At 45.2% G+C, this 17137-nt stretch overlaps 1 protein-coding gene across 6 annotated transcripts in view; it reads left to right on the top strand.

The window, feature by feature from the left end:
• Positions 1-17137, top strand: part of DLG5 (discs large MAGUK scaffold protein 5) — a 123436-nt gene that overhangs the window by 64120 nt on the left and 42179 nt on the right. For all 6 annotated transcript variants that reach the window (XM_070782241.1, XM_070782240.1, XM_019953877.2 and 3 more), the window contains one exon: positions 236-419. In XM_070782241.1, coding sequence (XP_070638342.1) covers positions 236-419 — 184 coding nt within the window. The remainder of the gene's footprint in view (positions 1-235; positions 420-17137) is intronic.

Below are 17137 nucleotides of genomic sequence, written 5' to 3'. Positions count from 1 at the left end.
AAGGCGCTGGGTCCCTAGCAGGTAGGGGCTTATCTGCTTTCCATGGCCTTCACACATGTGCCAAGTTCATGTCAGGTTGCTAAGAAATGGTTTGGGTCTTACTGGCATGTGGCGGACACCAGGGTTTAAGTGGCCTGTCTGGTGTATTGGGGGTGTTGGGACCTGGTGGAGGAGGAGGCGGTACCTTGGTGGGAGTTGGAGGCTGGCTGGGCTCACAGTGTTGGGGGCATTTCAGCACACTCCACAGCCGGCTCCTGAGCGACCAGACCCAGCTGAAGGATGACGTGGATATGCTGAGGCGGGAGAATGGACAGCTGCTGCGGGAACGCAACCTGCTCCAGCAGTCATGGGAGGACATGAAGCGGCTCCATGAGGAGGACCAGAAGGAAATTGGCGACCTCCGGGCCCAGCAGCAGCAGGTACAACCGGGCTGGGCGGCGGGAGCAGACCAAGGTCAGGCATCCACCCGCTCACAGTCTGATTACCAGCCCCCCTCCACCTACTCATCTGCCCACCTACCCACCTACTGTCTTACCCACCCACCCACTCACCATCCATCCATTCATCTACCTACCCACCCACCTATCACCCGCCATCTATCTATGCGTCTGTCCACTTACCACCTACTTATCCACCACCCACGCATCCGTGTGATTACTTAGCAAGTATTTCTGGTGTCTGCTTTTTGTGAGGAATTGGGCTATCTGTGAGCAAACACTCAACCCTTGTGGTCCTGGACTCTGCAGTCTGATGGAGGATACAAATGTTAATCAAATAACCACACGCACTCTGCATCATTATGAATGTTGCCAGGGCTAACAAGGGGGTGCTCTGTGGTCTGTGTGCTGGGTAACAGAAATTTGACTTAGTCTGAGAGCTTGAGGGTCTGTAGCTTCTTTGTATGGACTTGGTGTGAAATTATAGATGGAGAGAAGCTGGGAAACATTAAATCTCTTTGCAAGTACAAGATGGCACCGTTTCCACCGTGATTTTGGGGCGGGTGTGTGTCCTGCTTCTTTGGCTGCTCTCTGCGTTAGGAGTCAGTTTCTTCCCTTTGCTCGGCTCTTGTTTTACGTTGACAGAGGCCTGAGGAGCAGGCCACTCAGAACACCGTTTGCTATGGGTGGTGTTGGCCAGTGGCCCTTCTCTTGCAGTTTATGGTCTGGAACTGCCTGGGCTGCAGGGCCGTGGCAGGGACTAATGACGCTGTGTCCGTAGATGGTTGGACCTTTTGGGTTGGAAGAAAGTCCCAGGAGGAGGCAGAGAGTCCTCCTAGCACTGCGGCAGAGGTCTGATTTAAGCAGAGCCCTTTCCCCATCAGAAGCATTTATGGTTCCCCAGTTAAAGGAGGACTGTTACGGTTTGACTGACACAAACCTGGTATATAACTGTGTGAACTCACCTGTTAGCACTATGTTTCTTCCATTTGCAGTTAAATTTTTTAAACTGTGAAACTGCTGCTGGCTTACAGAATAGCTGCGAGCACAGTGTAAAGAATTTTTCTCTTTATTCTTAAGTTGCCAGCCTGATGTCCCATCACCCTATAGCATGTAAATGTGTGCTTGTTGCCAGCAAGGATACTCTCCTGTATGACAGTAACCCGTCAGGCATTAATGTTGCTACGTCCCACCGGCCAGCTGTCAGACCCTGGTCAAGTTCTGCCAGGTGTTGTCTTTTAGTGTCTTTAACAGGAAAAGGAGCTCGTTTGGAATAAAGTGCCGTGTTTACTTGTTGTTTCTCTTTGATCTCCTTCAACCTGCAACAGTTCCCCAGGGTGTGACCTGTGTGACCTTGATGCTTTGGAAGATTACAGGTTAGTTATTTTCTAGGTAGTCTCTTGGTCTGGATTTGTCTGATCCTCATGTTTGGGGCTTCCCAGATGGCTCAGACAGTCAAGCGTCTGCCCTCAATGTGAGAGACCCGGGTTCCATCCCTGGGTCGGGAAGATCCCCTGGAGAAGGCAGTGGCACCCCACTCCAGTACTCTCGCCTGGAAAATCTCATGGACGGAGGAGCCTGGTGGGCTGCAGTCCATGGGGTCGCAAAGAGTTGGACGTGACTGAGTGGCTTCACTTTCTTTCTTTCTTTCATGGTTGGATGAGTTTTTCATCTTAGGCAGGACTTTCACAGGCTGAAGCGGCCTTTTCTTGTTACATCCTGTTGACTGGGACTTGGCTTGATATGACTTATTACTAAGGATGTTCACTTTGATCATTTGACTGAGGTGGTGTCTCTAGGCTTCACCACTGTAGTGATACTTGTTTTCCCTTTACACACCTCTTTCCATACACACACACACACTCTGTCTCTCTCATGGCTTCCTGTTCTGCTCAGTGGGTTGTATATACCCATATGGCCAGTGGAAACACTTCAAGCTTGCTTCTCTATTTGTTTATTCATTCATTCAACTAAGACTGTGTCCAATCTTAGTTGCAGTGCTCGGCTTTTCCCTTATTGTGGCTCACAGGCTTGGTTGCTTGTGACACATGGGATCTTAGTTCTCTCACCCAGGACAAGTCCCCTGCATTGGAAGGCAGATTCTTAACCACTGGGCCACCACGGAAGTCCCTTCTCTGTCTTTTCGACATATCCCCTCATTCTTTGAGCACGTTCTTGTTCTCTGGCACAAGATGTTTCAGGCTTGTTTTATAATTATATTGCTGTAATCCTGGAAATCAGATGTTTATCCTAGGAGTTCACATTCTCTTTAGTGGAGAATAGAAGCAAGGTCTGAATGCTGGGTGTACTTGTGTATTCAGAGCTCCTGGGCTGTACTGGTTTCCAGGACCTTTCAGGGAACAGAGTGGGAATATCTGAGTACATCCGCACCACACACACACTCTCACGTATATTGCCATGTGTGTCTCTCTCTCTATCTTCCTAATATACCTGTGCCTTCAATATGTAATATGTGTTCTGGAAACCATGAGTTCACACTCACATTTCTAGTTCCAGTGCAGAACCACAATATAATAGGGTTCATTCTTGTCTTTTTCCTTTCCATTTTTGTATCTCCCTTTTCCAGCAGTGAGAAATCTGGTTTTGATTCTTCTTAATCTATTTTCTTAGTGGCTCCATGTGTACCTGCTTGCTTTCCCCTCTGCTGCCTCCCTCCCCACACCATTCCCCTGGTCACCCTTTGCTGGGTCTCCATGCGCTTCTGCAGGGCCTCTCCTTGTCTGTACAGGCTCTGATGGCCACTCCTGGGTGCCCCTTGCCCGCTGGAGCCTCCTGGCCTGCTCTGCCTTACCGAATGACTGTTAGATTAAATAGTTCAAAAAGTGGAAGGGCAGTGCTTTCTTCATGTTTTTATTCTTTAATTATAAAATTAATATGCATTTTGTAAATTAAAAAATCGACACAGACATTTAAAAAAGAAAAGAATTCTTCCTGTAGTCTCACTCCACAGAAATAACTAACCATGAGTATATCACCATGAAAAGTTTGAGATTTTTATCTGTACACATGGAATACTTTATATCTTATTAACATATTTGACAAAATGGAATTGCACAGTGCTTTTATTGCTAGCATGTTTTTTTTTTTTGCTGAATATGTCATGTGCATCTTTCTTTTTCAGTACAAATTCTACTTCCTTGTTTTTCACTGCTGCAGAGTATTGAGTTACATAAAAGCAGCATAATTGATTTAACCAGTCCCCTATTGACTGACCCTTGGACTATTTTCAGTGTTTTCCTGTTACAAGCTGTGTTGTATTGAAAAATTCGTTTCTATGGTTTATTTTCTTTCTCTGATGTTTGTTGACGCCTTATGTGGAATTAACCCAGCGTGCAGGCTCAGGGCAGGCCCCTAAGCTGGACATACTTGGAGATACTGAGAGCCTTTTCTGTGAGCCCTCTGATTTGTTGTTCAGTTGCTAAGTTGTGTCTGACTCTTTGTGACCCCCTGGACTGCAGCACACCAGGCTTCCTTGTCCTTCACCAACTCCCTGAGTTTGCTCAGATTCATGTCCATTGAGTCAGTGATGCTATCTAATCATCTCATCCTCTGCTGCCCTCTTCTCCTTTTGCCTTCAATCTTCCCTAGCCTCAGGGTCTTTTCCAGTGGCTCTTCCTATCAGGTGGCCAAAGTATTGGAGTTTCAGCCTCAGCATCAGTCCTTCCAATGAACACCCAGGACTGATCTCCTTTAGGATGGACTGGTTGGATCTCCTTGCAGTCCAAGGGACTCTCAGAAGTCTTCTCCAAAACCACAATTCAAAAGCATCAGTTCTTCGGTGCTCAGCCTTCTTCATGGTCCTACTCTCACACCCGTTCATGACCACTGGAAAAACCACAGCGTTGACTATGTGGACCTTTGCTGGCACAGTGATGTCTCTGCTTTTTAATATGCTGTCCAGGTTTGTCATACATTTTCCTCCAAGTGGAAGGAGCAAACGTGTTTTAATTTCTTGGCTGTAGTCACCGACAGAGAGCCTCTGATTAGAGGGGTTGGTTATGTGGCGGCAAGTGTGGGAGTGGGTGGGCCTGGCCCAGCCATGGTAACAGGAGGGTTCCTGGAAGCAGGGAGGTAAGAACAGACCAGGGTAGCAGGAGTCCAGTTGGTGCTCTTCCAGCCCACTCCTCTTCTTTCTTTTCCTATAGCTCTGACCCTTGGGGTGAGGTAGCTGATTACAGTGGTCAGTGAGTGTCCCCAGTTCTCTTCAGCTACACCAGTGCCCCTTAGCAAGTGGCCTAGGGGCCACCTCGGGACCCCGCCAGGAGAGGAAACCCAGCCCCACTGGTGGGGGTCAGGGGTGTATCTGAGCCACCAGGCCACCTGCTCTCCAAGCCCAGGGCCTTAGCCTCTTTACCAGGTCTGAGGTGGGCGTCCGGGCTGTGAAAAGCTCAGGTCTCGGGTAGGCCAGCAGCTGAGGAAGCAGGGTCGAGGGGGCAGCCATAGGTCTCCTCCCTGGGGCAAAGGCCGACCTTGCTGGACAAGGCCGGTTTTGTTGCCCGGATCCTCCCACGCCTTGTTAACTTGAAGAGAGGCCCTTGCGGGGTAAATGGTGCTATTTGACTTGCGTGTTTGCTCGAGGGATTTGTGGGCTCCCTAGCCCTCTGTGTGATTTATCTTAGAGGAAATGAGGCAGCTGGTGGGGAGGGTGCTGTGGGCTTGGGTCCTAGGACCTCTCTCTCTCTAGAAGTGGCGGACAGGTGGCTTTTTGTGTGTGTTTGCATGCATGTGTGTTTTAGGGGGCGGGCATGATGTAGCAGTTCTGTCTCCAAGGGACTGCAGTCAGAATGTGCTATCTGGATGCCCAACTGATTTGGGGCAGAGATGGCCAAGCCTTGGTGGAGGGGGGCAACGTAGGGGATATTTTTGCATCTTCTATCTTGACTACAGTAGTACCTACCTGGTCTCTGGTTAAAAAAGAAAAAAAAAAAACCTTCCATGATAGTGAAGTCACTCAGCCCCGGTGTCACTCCCTGGAGGTGACTAACCTCTCTGAACCCCATGGGATATTTCTATGTGTACATTTTCTGTGTCATACTTAACACACAAAGTTTTGTCTTTATTTTCTTCCACCTGCCTTTTTTTTTTTTTAATTGCAGTATATCATAGGTCTTCTTGTATTTTTTATAAATTTGAAACATCCAACAAGATAGGTTAGCTGTCAGTAATTTATGAACCGCATTCTGTTTGTTGAACATCATAGTAGTCTGCGCTTTTTCCCATTAGGAATAATTTTTTAGTGGGCACCCTTACATACATCCTTGTGTTCCTTTGTGCTTGCTTTTCTAAAGTTTGGTTCTTAGAGGTAGCACTGGAAGGTTCAAAGTAATGTTTTTCTTTAAAAAAAAAAAAAAAATTGGTTCTACCAGTTTATTTGGGAAACTTGAGTCTCCAGGAAACTTCCCTCTCTTCCTTTTGGCCCTGTTACCGTTCTTTAAATATACTTTTTTCCCTGGTGATTCATGGAAGTTGACTTCTTTTCCCCGATAACCCAGGAATTGGGTTTCTTAGTCTCCAAAGGGCCTGGCTCTCAGAGAAGCCCAGCGTGTTTCTGACCAGCGTGGAGCAGGATGTGAGTACAGCTGTTCCTGGCCTCCTTGTGGGGAACAACTCAGGCTGTGGCTGTCTTGCTGTGTGAATGGGACCAGGCCCTGGCTTTCTGCCTCCCCTGGGCCACTTCCACCCTCTTCTCACAGGCCGGACGGGAGTCATCTCTAAAGACTGCCGCCTGCCTGAGCTGAGAAGTGTATCAGCTTTTTCACTTCAGAACTCTGGGCCAAATGTAAATATTCTCTCTCAGCCTGCTGTTAGCCTTAGCTGGGAGGCTAAACGTTTAGTTTGATGGTTAGTGTTTGTGCCGAACTGTCTACTAAGAACATAATCTTCTAACCATAAAAAGGAAAAATTCTAGACTGATAGGATAGTCTTTTAAATCCTCTGGTGTTAACTGTGGCTGTGGTTTTTCCCAAATTTCTCCAGAGGCTTTTGAGTACATTAGCACAGGCAGGATTCTCAGCCCCGTTGGTAGAGAAAAGCTGAGAAGTGTTAGGGGCCCCATGAGCCTCTTGAGTATCTGGGTGCTGTCCTGTGGGAAAGGGACTGTTCTTGTGCCTTAAGGGCTCGGACGAGATGTTAGGAGTCGAGGAAGGTAGATTTCAGCTCATAATAAGCAGAACCCTCTTGTGCAGAGCTTTCACCTGTGGAATGGGCAGAGCCTCGGCCTGGACAGTGCTAGGTATCAGCCTGATCTCCCCAGGGTTCCTTCTGATCCCAGAGCCTGTTGCATTAGCAGGCTGGATTGGGCATCAGAAAAGATGCCTGGGCCTGTTCTGTGGTTTTCTGATTGACCCTGTCTCAGTGGGAAATTGTGACCCATTCTGGCAGCGGATTCACTGGTGCTAAGCTGTGCCTGGGTCATCATGCAGACCCGTCCAAGGCCCTTACGGTGGGCATTTGGGGACTATTTCCCAGTGAAGAGAGGCCAAGCCTCAGTGTGCTGTCCAGATTTTGTTATGGACTAGTGCCGGTAGGCTTTGCTGGCCTAATGCTCACAACAAGGTTTTTCTTTGCATCATTTCAAAGCCACCTTTAAAATTAGGTTTTATTTTAATATTGGATAACATAGTTTTTATTTTATTATTTTTTTAACGGAGGTATAATTGACACATAACAAGGCAATGGCACCCACTCCAGTACTCTTGCCTGGAAAATCCCATGGACAGAAGAGCCTGGTGGGCTGCATGCAGTCCATGGGGTCGCGAAGAGTTGGGCACGACTGAGCGACTTCACTTTCACTTTTCACTTTCATGCATTGGAGAAGGAAATGGCAACCCACTCCAGTATTCTTGCCTGGAGAATCCCAGGGACAGAGGAGCCTGGTGGGCTGCCATGTTGAAGCGACTTAGAAGCAGCAACAGCAACATTGTATTAGTTTCCGGCCTACAACATAATGATTTGATATTTGTATACATTGTGACAAGCTCACCTCTGTAAGTCTAGTTAACATTCATCAACTTATATAGTTAAAATTTTTTCTTGTGATGAGAGCTTAATGAGCTTTGTTTCTTAATGAAGCTTGGAAGGCTGGACAACTGTGGGAGTGCATTTGGCTGCAATACGCAGCGCTGCCACCTCGTGGAAAACTCGGGGAATGGCAGCAATGCCTTTGTTCTGTGGCTCTCACCTGGCTTGGGGATTTTAGAGTATAAAACGTTTGGAGTGATTTTTAATTGGAGTGTTTGAGGTACTGCCCAGAAGACAGGGAAATCTGGTCCAGAAGCTGGATCGTTTCCAGATGTGAGCCTGAAGTCAGGAGAGCTCTCCACTGGCTCTGTGTGTTCTGGGCATGTGTGGGCACATCCTCGTGGGATGCCCTTCTCACCCCTCAGTGGTGGGCTCTGTGTCAGCTGATACCCTTGGGGTCCTCCAGCTCTTGCCTGGACAATTCAGGGGTCCTTGGTTCGTTCTGCACTTGGGGGGCCATTTCTCCTTTGTCTAGTGATTAATGGAAAGGAATAATGTTATCTCCATCTTGCAATATACATAAAAATATATTCTAATATTTTAAATAGTTTAGAGGTTTAAATGTGAAATATAAAACTCCTTTTAGAAAAACTAATGAGAGAGTATATTCATGATCTCAAGGTAGGAAGGAAAGAATTTATTTTAAATTTTAAACTTTGTATTTTGTACTGGGGTATGGAGAAGGCAATGGCAACCCACTCCAGTACTCTTGCCTGGAAAATCCCATGGATAGAGGAGCCCGGTAGGCTGCAGTCCATGGGGTCACTAAGAGTCGGACACGACTGAAGCGACTTAGCAGCAGCAGCAGCAGCAGCATAGCCAATTAATAATGTGACGGTTTCAGGGCTTCCCAGGTTGTCGTGAACAGCAAAGGGACTCAGCCATACATACACATGCATCCATTCTCCCCTAAACTCACTTCCAATCCAGGCTGCCACATAACATTGAGCAGAGTTCTCTGTGCTATACAGTAGATCCTTGTTGGTTATGTATTTTAAATATAGCAGTGTGTACCTGTCTAACTCAAGTTCCCTAACTAACTATCGCTTCCCCCCAGCAACCATAAGTTCATTCTCTAAGTCTGTGAGTCTCATTTTCTTTCATAAATAAGTTCCTTTGTATCATTACTTTTTGTGTTCCATGTATAAGGGATATCATATGATGTTTCTCCTTCTCTGTCTGACTTACTTCACTCAGTGTGACAGGCACTAGGTCCATCCATGGTGCTGCAAAGGGCACTATTTCATTACTTATAATACCTGAATAATATTCCATTGTGTATATATATATACTATGCTATGCTATGCTAAGTCGCTTCAGTCGTGTCCGACTCTGTGCGACCCCAGAGACGGCAGCCCACCAGGCTCCCCTGTCCCTGGGATTCTCCAGGCAAGAACACTGGAGAGGGTTGCCATTTTCTTCTCCAATGCATGAAAGTGAGAAGAGAAAGTGAAGTCGCTCAGTCGTGTCCGACTCTTAGCGACCCCATGAACTGCAGCCCACCCGGCTCCTCCATCCATGGGATTTTCCAGGCAAGAGTACTGGAGTGGGGTGCCATTGCCTACATCTTCTTTATCCATGGAAGGAAAGAATTTCTTAAATAAAACAACCAAAGCACAAACCGTAAAGGAAATGATTGGTCAGTTTTATCACATTAAAATGTGAAATTTTAGAAACAAGGGACACTAAGAAAATTTAAAAGCTATATATTGGGAAAAGATAACTTGTAATGAATATAACTGAAAGAGGATTAGTACCTGGGATTTAAAAGTCCCACAGAAAATCCCATGGACAGAAGAGCCTGGAAGGCTGCAGTCCATGGGGTCGCTGAGGGTCGTACACGACTGATCGACTTCACTTTCACTTTTCACTTTCATGCATTGGAGAAGGAAATGGCAACCCACTCCAGTATTATTGCCTGGAAAATCCCATGGATGGAGGAGCCTGGTAGGCTGAGTCCATGGGGTCGCTGAGGGTCGGACACAACTGAGCGACTTCACTTTCTCTTTTCACTTTCATGCATTGGAGAAGGAAATGGCAACCCACTCCAGTGTTCTTGCCTGGAGAATCCCAGGGATGGGGAGCCTGGTGGGCTGCCGTCTCAGGGGTCGCATAGAGTCGGACACGACTGAAGTGACTTAGCAGCACAGAAAGAAAGAAGGTGGGGAGGGAGGGGCAGGAGGGGAAGGAAAATAAAGGATATGAACAAGAAATTTATGGGACAGAAAATGTGTATAGTCAATAAATGTAAGGTAAACATAAGGAGAGCGCTGCCCTTTCTAGTAATCAGGAAAGCAAGTTGTTTTTTGTTTTTTGTTTTTTGTTTTTTTTTTAAGACATGTTTTGGTCCATGTGATAGGCATTACTTCAGAAATCTGACTATTTTCATGGTTCCAAGAGGTGGAAACATCCCAAGTGCCCTTAGACTAATGAGTGGACAGATGAAAGGTGGTACACATATGCGATGGAGTAGTGTTCATCTTTTAAAAGGAAGGGAATCCTGTCATGTGATGCAGCCTGGATGAGCCTTGAGAACGTTATGTTAAATGAAAGAAGTCAGTTACAAAGATACCAGTAACGTGTGATTCCGTTTATAAATACTGTATACACCTCTTGAGCAGCTGGATTCACAGAAACAGTAGAAGAGTGGCCACCATGGACTGGGGGAGGGAAAGCTAGTTATTGTTTAGTGGGGACAGAATTTTCCAAGTTGAGAAAGTTCTAGAGATTGGCTGCACAACAATGTGAATATACGTCGCACTACTGAAATACATACTCAGAGGGTGAAAGACGGCTGAGACAGTTTTAGGTTATGTGTATTTTATCTCAATTAAAAATTAAAAGGAAAACCTGATGTTTGAAATCTTGGTGAGGCTGTGTTGGCGACAGTAACTCTCAGAACTCCTGCCCAGAGCTGGTGGGATATGAACTGGGAGAGCAATTTTGTATCGTCCGGTCAGCGGGGAACAGTCCATATTATGACCTTTAGCTCTGCTTCTATATGTCCACCCTAGGGGAGCATCTCACAGATGTGGGAGAGGAGACATGGACAGGGCTCACAGTAGTATCATTTATAACAGCAAAAAAAAAGAAAATAAAGACGATGTAAACATCTATCACAGTGACAGGGTGTGATGCAGAGCAGTCTTGTGGTTGCTGAGGGAGGAAAAAGGGGTGGGAAATGGGTGGCTGGGAGTTTGGGATTAGCAGATGCAAACTGTTATATGTAGAATGGATAAACAGTGAGGTCATACTGTGTAGCACAGGGAAATACATTCAACATCCTGTGATAAAACAGTGGAAAAGAATATAAAAAAGAATGTATGCATTTATGTATAATTGACTCACTCTGTTGTGTAGCAGAAAATAGCACTTTGTAAATCACCTATGTGTATGTGCTTAGTCGCTCAGTTATGTCCAGCTCTTTGCGACCCCATGGACTATAGCCCGCCAGGCTCCTCTGTCCATGGGGATTCTCCAGGCAAGAATACTGGAGTAGGTTGCCATGCCCTCCTCCAGGGGGTCTTTCCAACCCAGGGACAGAACCCGGGTCTCCCGCATTGCATGAGGATTCTTTACTGTCTAAGCCACCATACTTCAACCTAAAAAAACATCTGTCCACAACACACACTACTGTATTTTAAATAGATAACCAACGAAGATCTACTGTACAGCACGGGGAGCTATACGTAATATCTTTTAATAACCTATAACGGGAAATAATCTTAAAAAATATGTAGTATTTTTTTAGGTTATTTTTATATTTTAGGTTATTTTTAGAGAGAGAGAGAGAGATATATATATATATATATAACGGAATCACTTTGCTGTATACCTGAAATTAATACAACATTGCAAATCAGTTACATTTAATAGAATTTTTAAAAATCTAAAAATGTGTGATGTACTCCTCCAGTGAAGTACTGCCTGCACCACTGCCTAAGCCTAAAAGCAGAATTGCATAAAAGGAAGCACATGCAGCACCATTAGGACTTCTCATGAGTACGTAAGTAGTGGAAGTAAAATATGATGCGTTCTGATGGTGGATAGCAAACGTAGGGGGGCAGTTCTGGAGGGGGAAGTGAAGGGTGCTGAATAAGAGAAGGGTATACTGGGGGCTTTGGCTGAGCATCTGTAATAATTTATATCTTCGGAAAGCAGTATGAGATATGTGACAAAGTACAGCTGGCCCTCTATATCCTTGGGCTTCACATCTGAAGATTCAACCAGCCAGAAATTGGGGGAAAAATACCAGAAAGCTTGGAAAAGCAAACCTTGTATTGGCCTTGCTGGCAACTATTTCTGAAGCATTTATGTTGTGTTAGGGATTATACATAATCTGGAGATGATGTAAAGGATAGGGAGCATGTGCATGGACAGGGGAGCCTGGCAGGCCGCAAAGAGTCAGACACGACTGAAGACTAAGCACACACACAGTATACCATATGACATAAAAGATGTGAGCGTTCATGGAGTTTGGTATCTGAGAGGCGTCCTGGAATCAATCCCTCATTGATTGCCTTAAGGTGAGAGCATAGTAGTGGGTTCTTCTCATTTTATTGCATTATTTGCTGTGCTTTACTGTATGTTTGAAAGATCCTTCATTGTTTTTTAAGAAGACTTTAAATGATGAAGTGAGGCTCCATCAGTGGTTTTCTGACCATTTCTCAGCATGCAGTCCTCATCTGCAGTAGCAAAGCATTTTTATAAAACTGTTGATGATTTTAATCGCCTGAGGAGCCTGTGTACTGTTCTTTAAAATGAGTTTTCAATTTCTAGTTTGGTGTTGTAAAATTTCCTTTGAAGGAAAGAGTTTTGCCTTAAAAAAAAAAGAAAAAAAGAGAAAAGAAAAGGAAGAAGACTAAAAGCCTTGAGTGAGCTGATTTCTGCGATTCCCTTTTCCCCCATAGTCCAAGCCCTAGGAGATAATGTCTCAGAGGGATGAACTCACTTTCCCTGTCTCTGAAAAATTCTGACATTTGAATTAGCTCTTTCTTGTTAATCATATTTATTGAGGGCTCACCTCCCTCCAAAGGGAATATTCAGTAGTTCCAGGTTTTGGTTTTCTTGACTGCAAAGATCTTTTGATAACCCAGAATCCATGTTGGATGGAGCCAGGTGATTCCTGGACTGGAGCTGGAACAGTTAAACAGGCTTTTCTGGTTCAGTGCTATCATCTGAGGAATAAGGAAATAAACCCACCCAAGGGCTCAGGTCCCCTGAGGTACTTAGCAGAGGTCAGCAAGCCCTGACCATCTCTTAGCTCATCTTGTAGTTTGTTATCTAGGGCAGCACCTTAAGAGCCTTAGTACCTGTAAGTCAGAGCAGAGCACTCTTTTGCTTAAGACCCTCCTGGGGTTCCCATGTCACTCGGGATACAGTCTGCTATACGCCTTGTAGCCGTGTCTGCTTCTCTGGCCTTTGTGTGTGTGTCCACTCCTGCTGGTTCACTGGGCTCCAGTCCCGCTGCCCTGCCCTTCTGTCCATGCGTGGACGTGGCTGGTGACTCCTGCCTCAGGGCCTTTGAGCCTGCTCGCTCGTCTGCCAGGTGTGCTCCTGGCTGCTGTTCTTCATTTGCACCCGAGCTCAGAAGTCACCTTCTTAGAGACTCCTCTTCAGGCTTTAGCCTCTGTCCTGACCTACTCTGTGGCTCAAAAATCTCTCTCCAGCTCATTACTCTATTTTATTTTTTATTTTTTTGACAGCCCTTCTTACACTCTTAGGTTATTTTATTTGGTCTGTTTTTCTAACTATCTACCTATCTCTGTCCCTGTGTGTGTGTGTGTCTGTATCGTCCCATCAGGTTAAGAGGGCCTGAGACCACAGTCATTGTGTCTGAGCAGCATCACCAGCATCTGAGACAGGACTAGAACATGTTAGGTACTTGTGTTGGGGTACTCAGCATCACCCCCAGGTTTGGTGATTTGCTAAAAGGATTTGTACAATTTAGCATATAATTGTATTCATGGATAAAATTTATTTCAGTAAAAGGACACAAAATCAGCCATGGAAAGGGGTTAGTTCAGTTCAGTTGCTTAGTTGTATCTGACTCTGCAACCCCATGGACTGCACCATGCCAGGCCTCCCTGCTCATCACCAGCTCCTGGAGTTTACCCAAACCCATGTCCATGAGTGGGCGATGCCATCCAACCATCTCATCCTTGGTCATCCCCTTCTTCTCCCGCCTTAAATCTTTCCCAGCATCAGGGTCTTTTAAATGAGTCAGCTCTTTGCATCAGGTGGCCCAAGTATTGGAGTTTCAGCTTCAGCATCAGTTCTTCCAATGAACACTCAGGACTGACCTCCTTTAGAATGGACTGGTTGGATCTCCTTGCAGTCCAAGGGACTCTCAAGAGTCTTCTCCAACACCACAGTTCAAAAGCATCAATTCTTTCGTGCTCAGCTTTCTTTATAGTCCAACTCTCACATCCATACATGACCACTGGAAAAACCATAGCCTTGACTAGATGGACCTTTGTTGGCAAAGTAATGTCTCTGCTTTTGAATATGCTATCTAGGTTGGTCATAACTTTCCTGCTAAGGAGTAAGCGTCTTTTAATTTCATGGCTGCGGTCACCATCTGCAGTGATTTTGGAGCCCAGAAAAATAAAGTCTGTCACCATTTCCGCTGTTTCCCCATCTCTTTGCCATGAAGTGATGGAACCGGAAGCCATGATCTTAGTTTTTTGAATGTTGAGCTTTAAGCCAACTATTTCACTCTCCTCTTTCACTTTCATCAGAGGCTGTTTAGTTCTTCACTTTCTGCTATAAGGGTGGTGTCATCTGCATATCCGAGGTTATTGATATTTTTCCCGGCAATCTTGATTCCAGCTTGTGCTTCCTCCAGCCCAGCGTTTCTCATGATTACTCTGCATATAAGTTAAATAAGCAGGGTGACAATATACAGCCTTGACATACTCCTTTTCCTATTTGGAACCAGTCTGTTGCTGCATGTCCAGTTCTTACTGTTGCTTCCTACCTGCATACAGATTTCTCAAGAGGCAGGTCAGGTAGTCTGGTATTCCCATCTTCTGAAGAATTTTCCACAGTTTGTGGTGATCCACACAGTCAAAGGCTTTGGCACAGTCAATAAAACAGCATTAAATGTTTTTCTGCAGCTCTCTTGCTTTTTTGATAATCCAGCAGTTGTTGGCAATTCGATTTCTTGTTCCTCTGCCTTTTCTAAATCCAGCTTGAACATCTGAAAGTTCACAGTTCATGTACTGTTGAAGCCTGGCTTGGAGAATTTTGAGCATTACTTTGCGAGCATGTGAGATGAGTGTAATTGTGCAGTAGTTTGAACATTCTTTAGCATTGCCTTTCTTTGGGATTGGAATGAAAACTGACCTTTTCCAGTGCTGTGGCCACTGCTGAGTTTTCCAAATTTGCTGGCATATTGAGTGTAGCACTTTCACAGCAGCATCTTTCAGGATTTGAAATAGCTCAACTGGAATTCTGTTACCTCCACTAGCTTTGTTCTTAGTAATGCTTCCTAAGGCCCACTTGACTTCGCATTCCAGGATGTCTGGCTCTAGGTGAGTGATCATGCCATAGTGATTATCTGGATTGCGAAGATCTTTTCTGTATAGTTCTTTAGTGTATTCTTGCCACCTCTTCCTGATACCGTCTGCTTTCAGTTAGGTCCATACCATTTCTGTCCTTTATTGTGCTCATATTTGCGTGAAATGTTCCCTTGGTACCTCTCATTTTCTTGAAGAGATCTCTAGTCTTTCCCATTCTATTGTTTTCCTCTATTTCTTTGCACTGATCACTGAGGAAGGCTTTCTTATCTCTCCTTGCTATTCTTTGGAACTCTGCATTCAAATGCGTATATCCTTCCTTTTCTCCTTTGCTTTTTGCTTCTCTTATTTTCACAGCTATTTGTAAAGCCTCCACAGACAACCATTTAGCTTTTTTGCATTTCTTTTTCCCGGGGATGGTCTTGATCCCTGTCTCCTGTACAATGTCAAGAACCTCCGTCCATAGTTCATCAGGCACTCTGTCTATCAGATCTAATCCCTTGAATCTATTTGTAACTTCCACTGTATAATCGTAAGGGATTTGATTTAGGTCATACCTGAATGGTCTAGTGGTTTTCCCCACTTTCTTCAATTTAAGTCTGAATTTGGCAATAAGGAGTTCATGGTCTGAGCCACAGTCAGCTGCTGGTCTTGTTTTTGCTGACTGTATAGAGCTTCTCCATTTTTGGTTGCAAAGAATATAATCAGTCTGATTTCGGTATTGACCATCTGGTGATGCCCATGTGTAGAGTCTTCTCTTGTGTTGTTGGAAGAGGGTGTTTGCTATGACCAGTGCATTCTCTTGGCAAAACCCTATTAGGCTTTGCCCTTGTTCGTTCTGTACTCCAGGGCCAAATTTGCCTGTTATTCCAAGTGTTTCTTGACTTCCTACTTTTGCATTCTAGTCCCCTATAATGAAAAGGACATCTTTTTTGGGTGTTAGTTCTAGAAGGTCTTATAGGTCTTCATAGAACTGTTCAACTTCAGCTTCTTCAGCATTATTTACTGGTCAGGGCATAGACTCGGACAACTGTGATATTGAATGGTTTGCCTTGGAAACAAACAGAGATCATTCTGTCCTTTTTGAGATTGCGTCCAAGTACTCCATTTTGGACTCTCTTGTTGACTATAATGGCTACTATATTTCTTATAAGGGATTCTTGCTCACAGTAGTAGATATAATGGTCATCTGAGTTAAATTCACCCATTCCAGTCCATTTTAGTTCGCTGATTCCTAAAATGTTGACATTCACTGTTGTCATCTGTTTGACCACTTCCAGTTTTCCTTGATTCATGGACCTAACATTCCAGGTTCCTATGCAATATTGCTCTTTATAGCATCGGACTTTGGAGAAGGCAATGGCACCCCACTCCAGTACTCTGGCCTGGAAAATCCCATGGACAGAGGAGCCTGGTAGGCTGCAGTCCATGGGGTCGCTAAGAGTCTGACACGACTGAGCGACTTCACGTTCACTTTTCACTTTTATGCATTGGAGAAGGAAATGGCAACCCACTCCAGTGTTTTTGCCTGGAGGATCCCAGGGACAAGGGAGCCTGATGGGCTGCTGTCTATGGGGTCACACAGAGTTGGACACGACTGAAGTGACTTAGCAGCAGCAGCAGCATCTGACTTTGCTTCTGTTGCCAGTCACATCCACAACTTGGTGTTGTTTTTGCTTTGGTTCTGTCTCTTCATTCTTTCCGGAGTTATTTCTCCACTGGTCTCCAGTAGCATATTAGGCACCTACCGACCTGGGGAGTTCATCTTCCAGTGTCCTATCATTTTGCCTTTTCATCCTGTTCATGGGGTTCTCAGGGCAAGAATACTGAAGTGGTTTGCCATTCCCTTGTCCAGTGGACCACAGTTTGTCAGAACTCTCCACCATGACCTGTCCATCTTGGGTGGCCTTACATGGCATGGCTCATAGTTTCACTGAGTTAGACAAGTCTGTGGTCCATGTGATCAGATTGGTTAGTTTTCTGTGATTATGGTTTTCAGTCTGTCTGTCCTCTGATGGAGAAAGATAAGAGGTTCATGAAAGCTTCTGATTGGAGAGACTGACTGAGGGGGAAACTGGGTCTTATTCTGATGGGTGGGGCCATGCTCCTCAAATCTTTAATTCAATTTTCTGTTGATGG

The sequence above is a fragment of the Bos indicus genome, chromosome 28 (genome assembly GCF_029378745.1).
Source record: "Bos indicus isolate NIAB-ARS_2022 breed Sahiwal x Tharparkar chromosome 28, NIAB-ARS_B.indTharparkar_mat_pri_1.0, whole genome shotgun sequence".
In the NCBI taxonomy this organism is placed as follows: domain Eukaryota; kingdom Metazoa; phylum Chordata; class Mammalia; order Artiodactyla; family Bovidae; genus Bos; species Bos indicus.
This window is presented reverse-complemented; position numbering and strand designations above follow the sequence as displayed.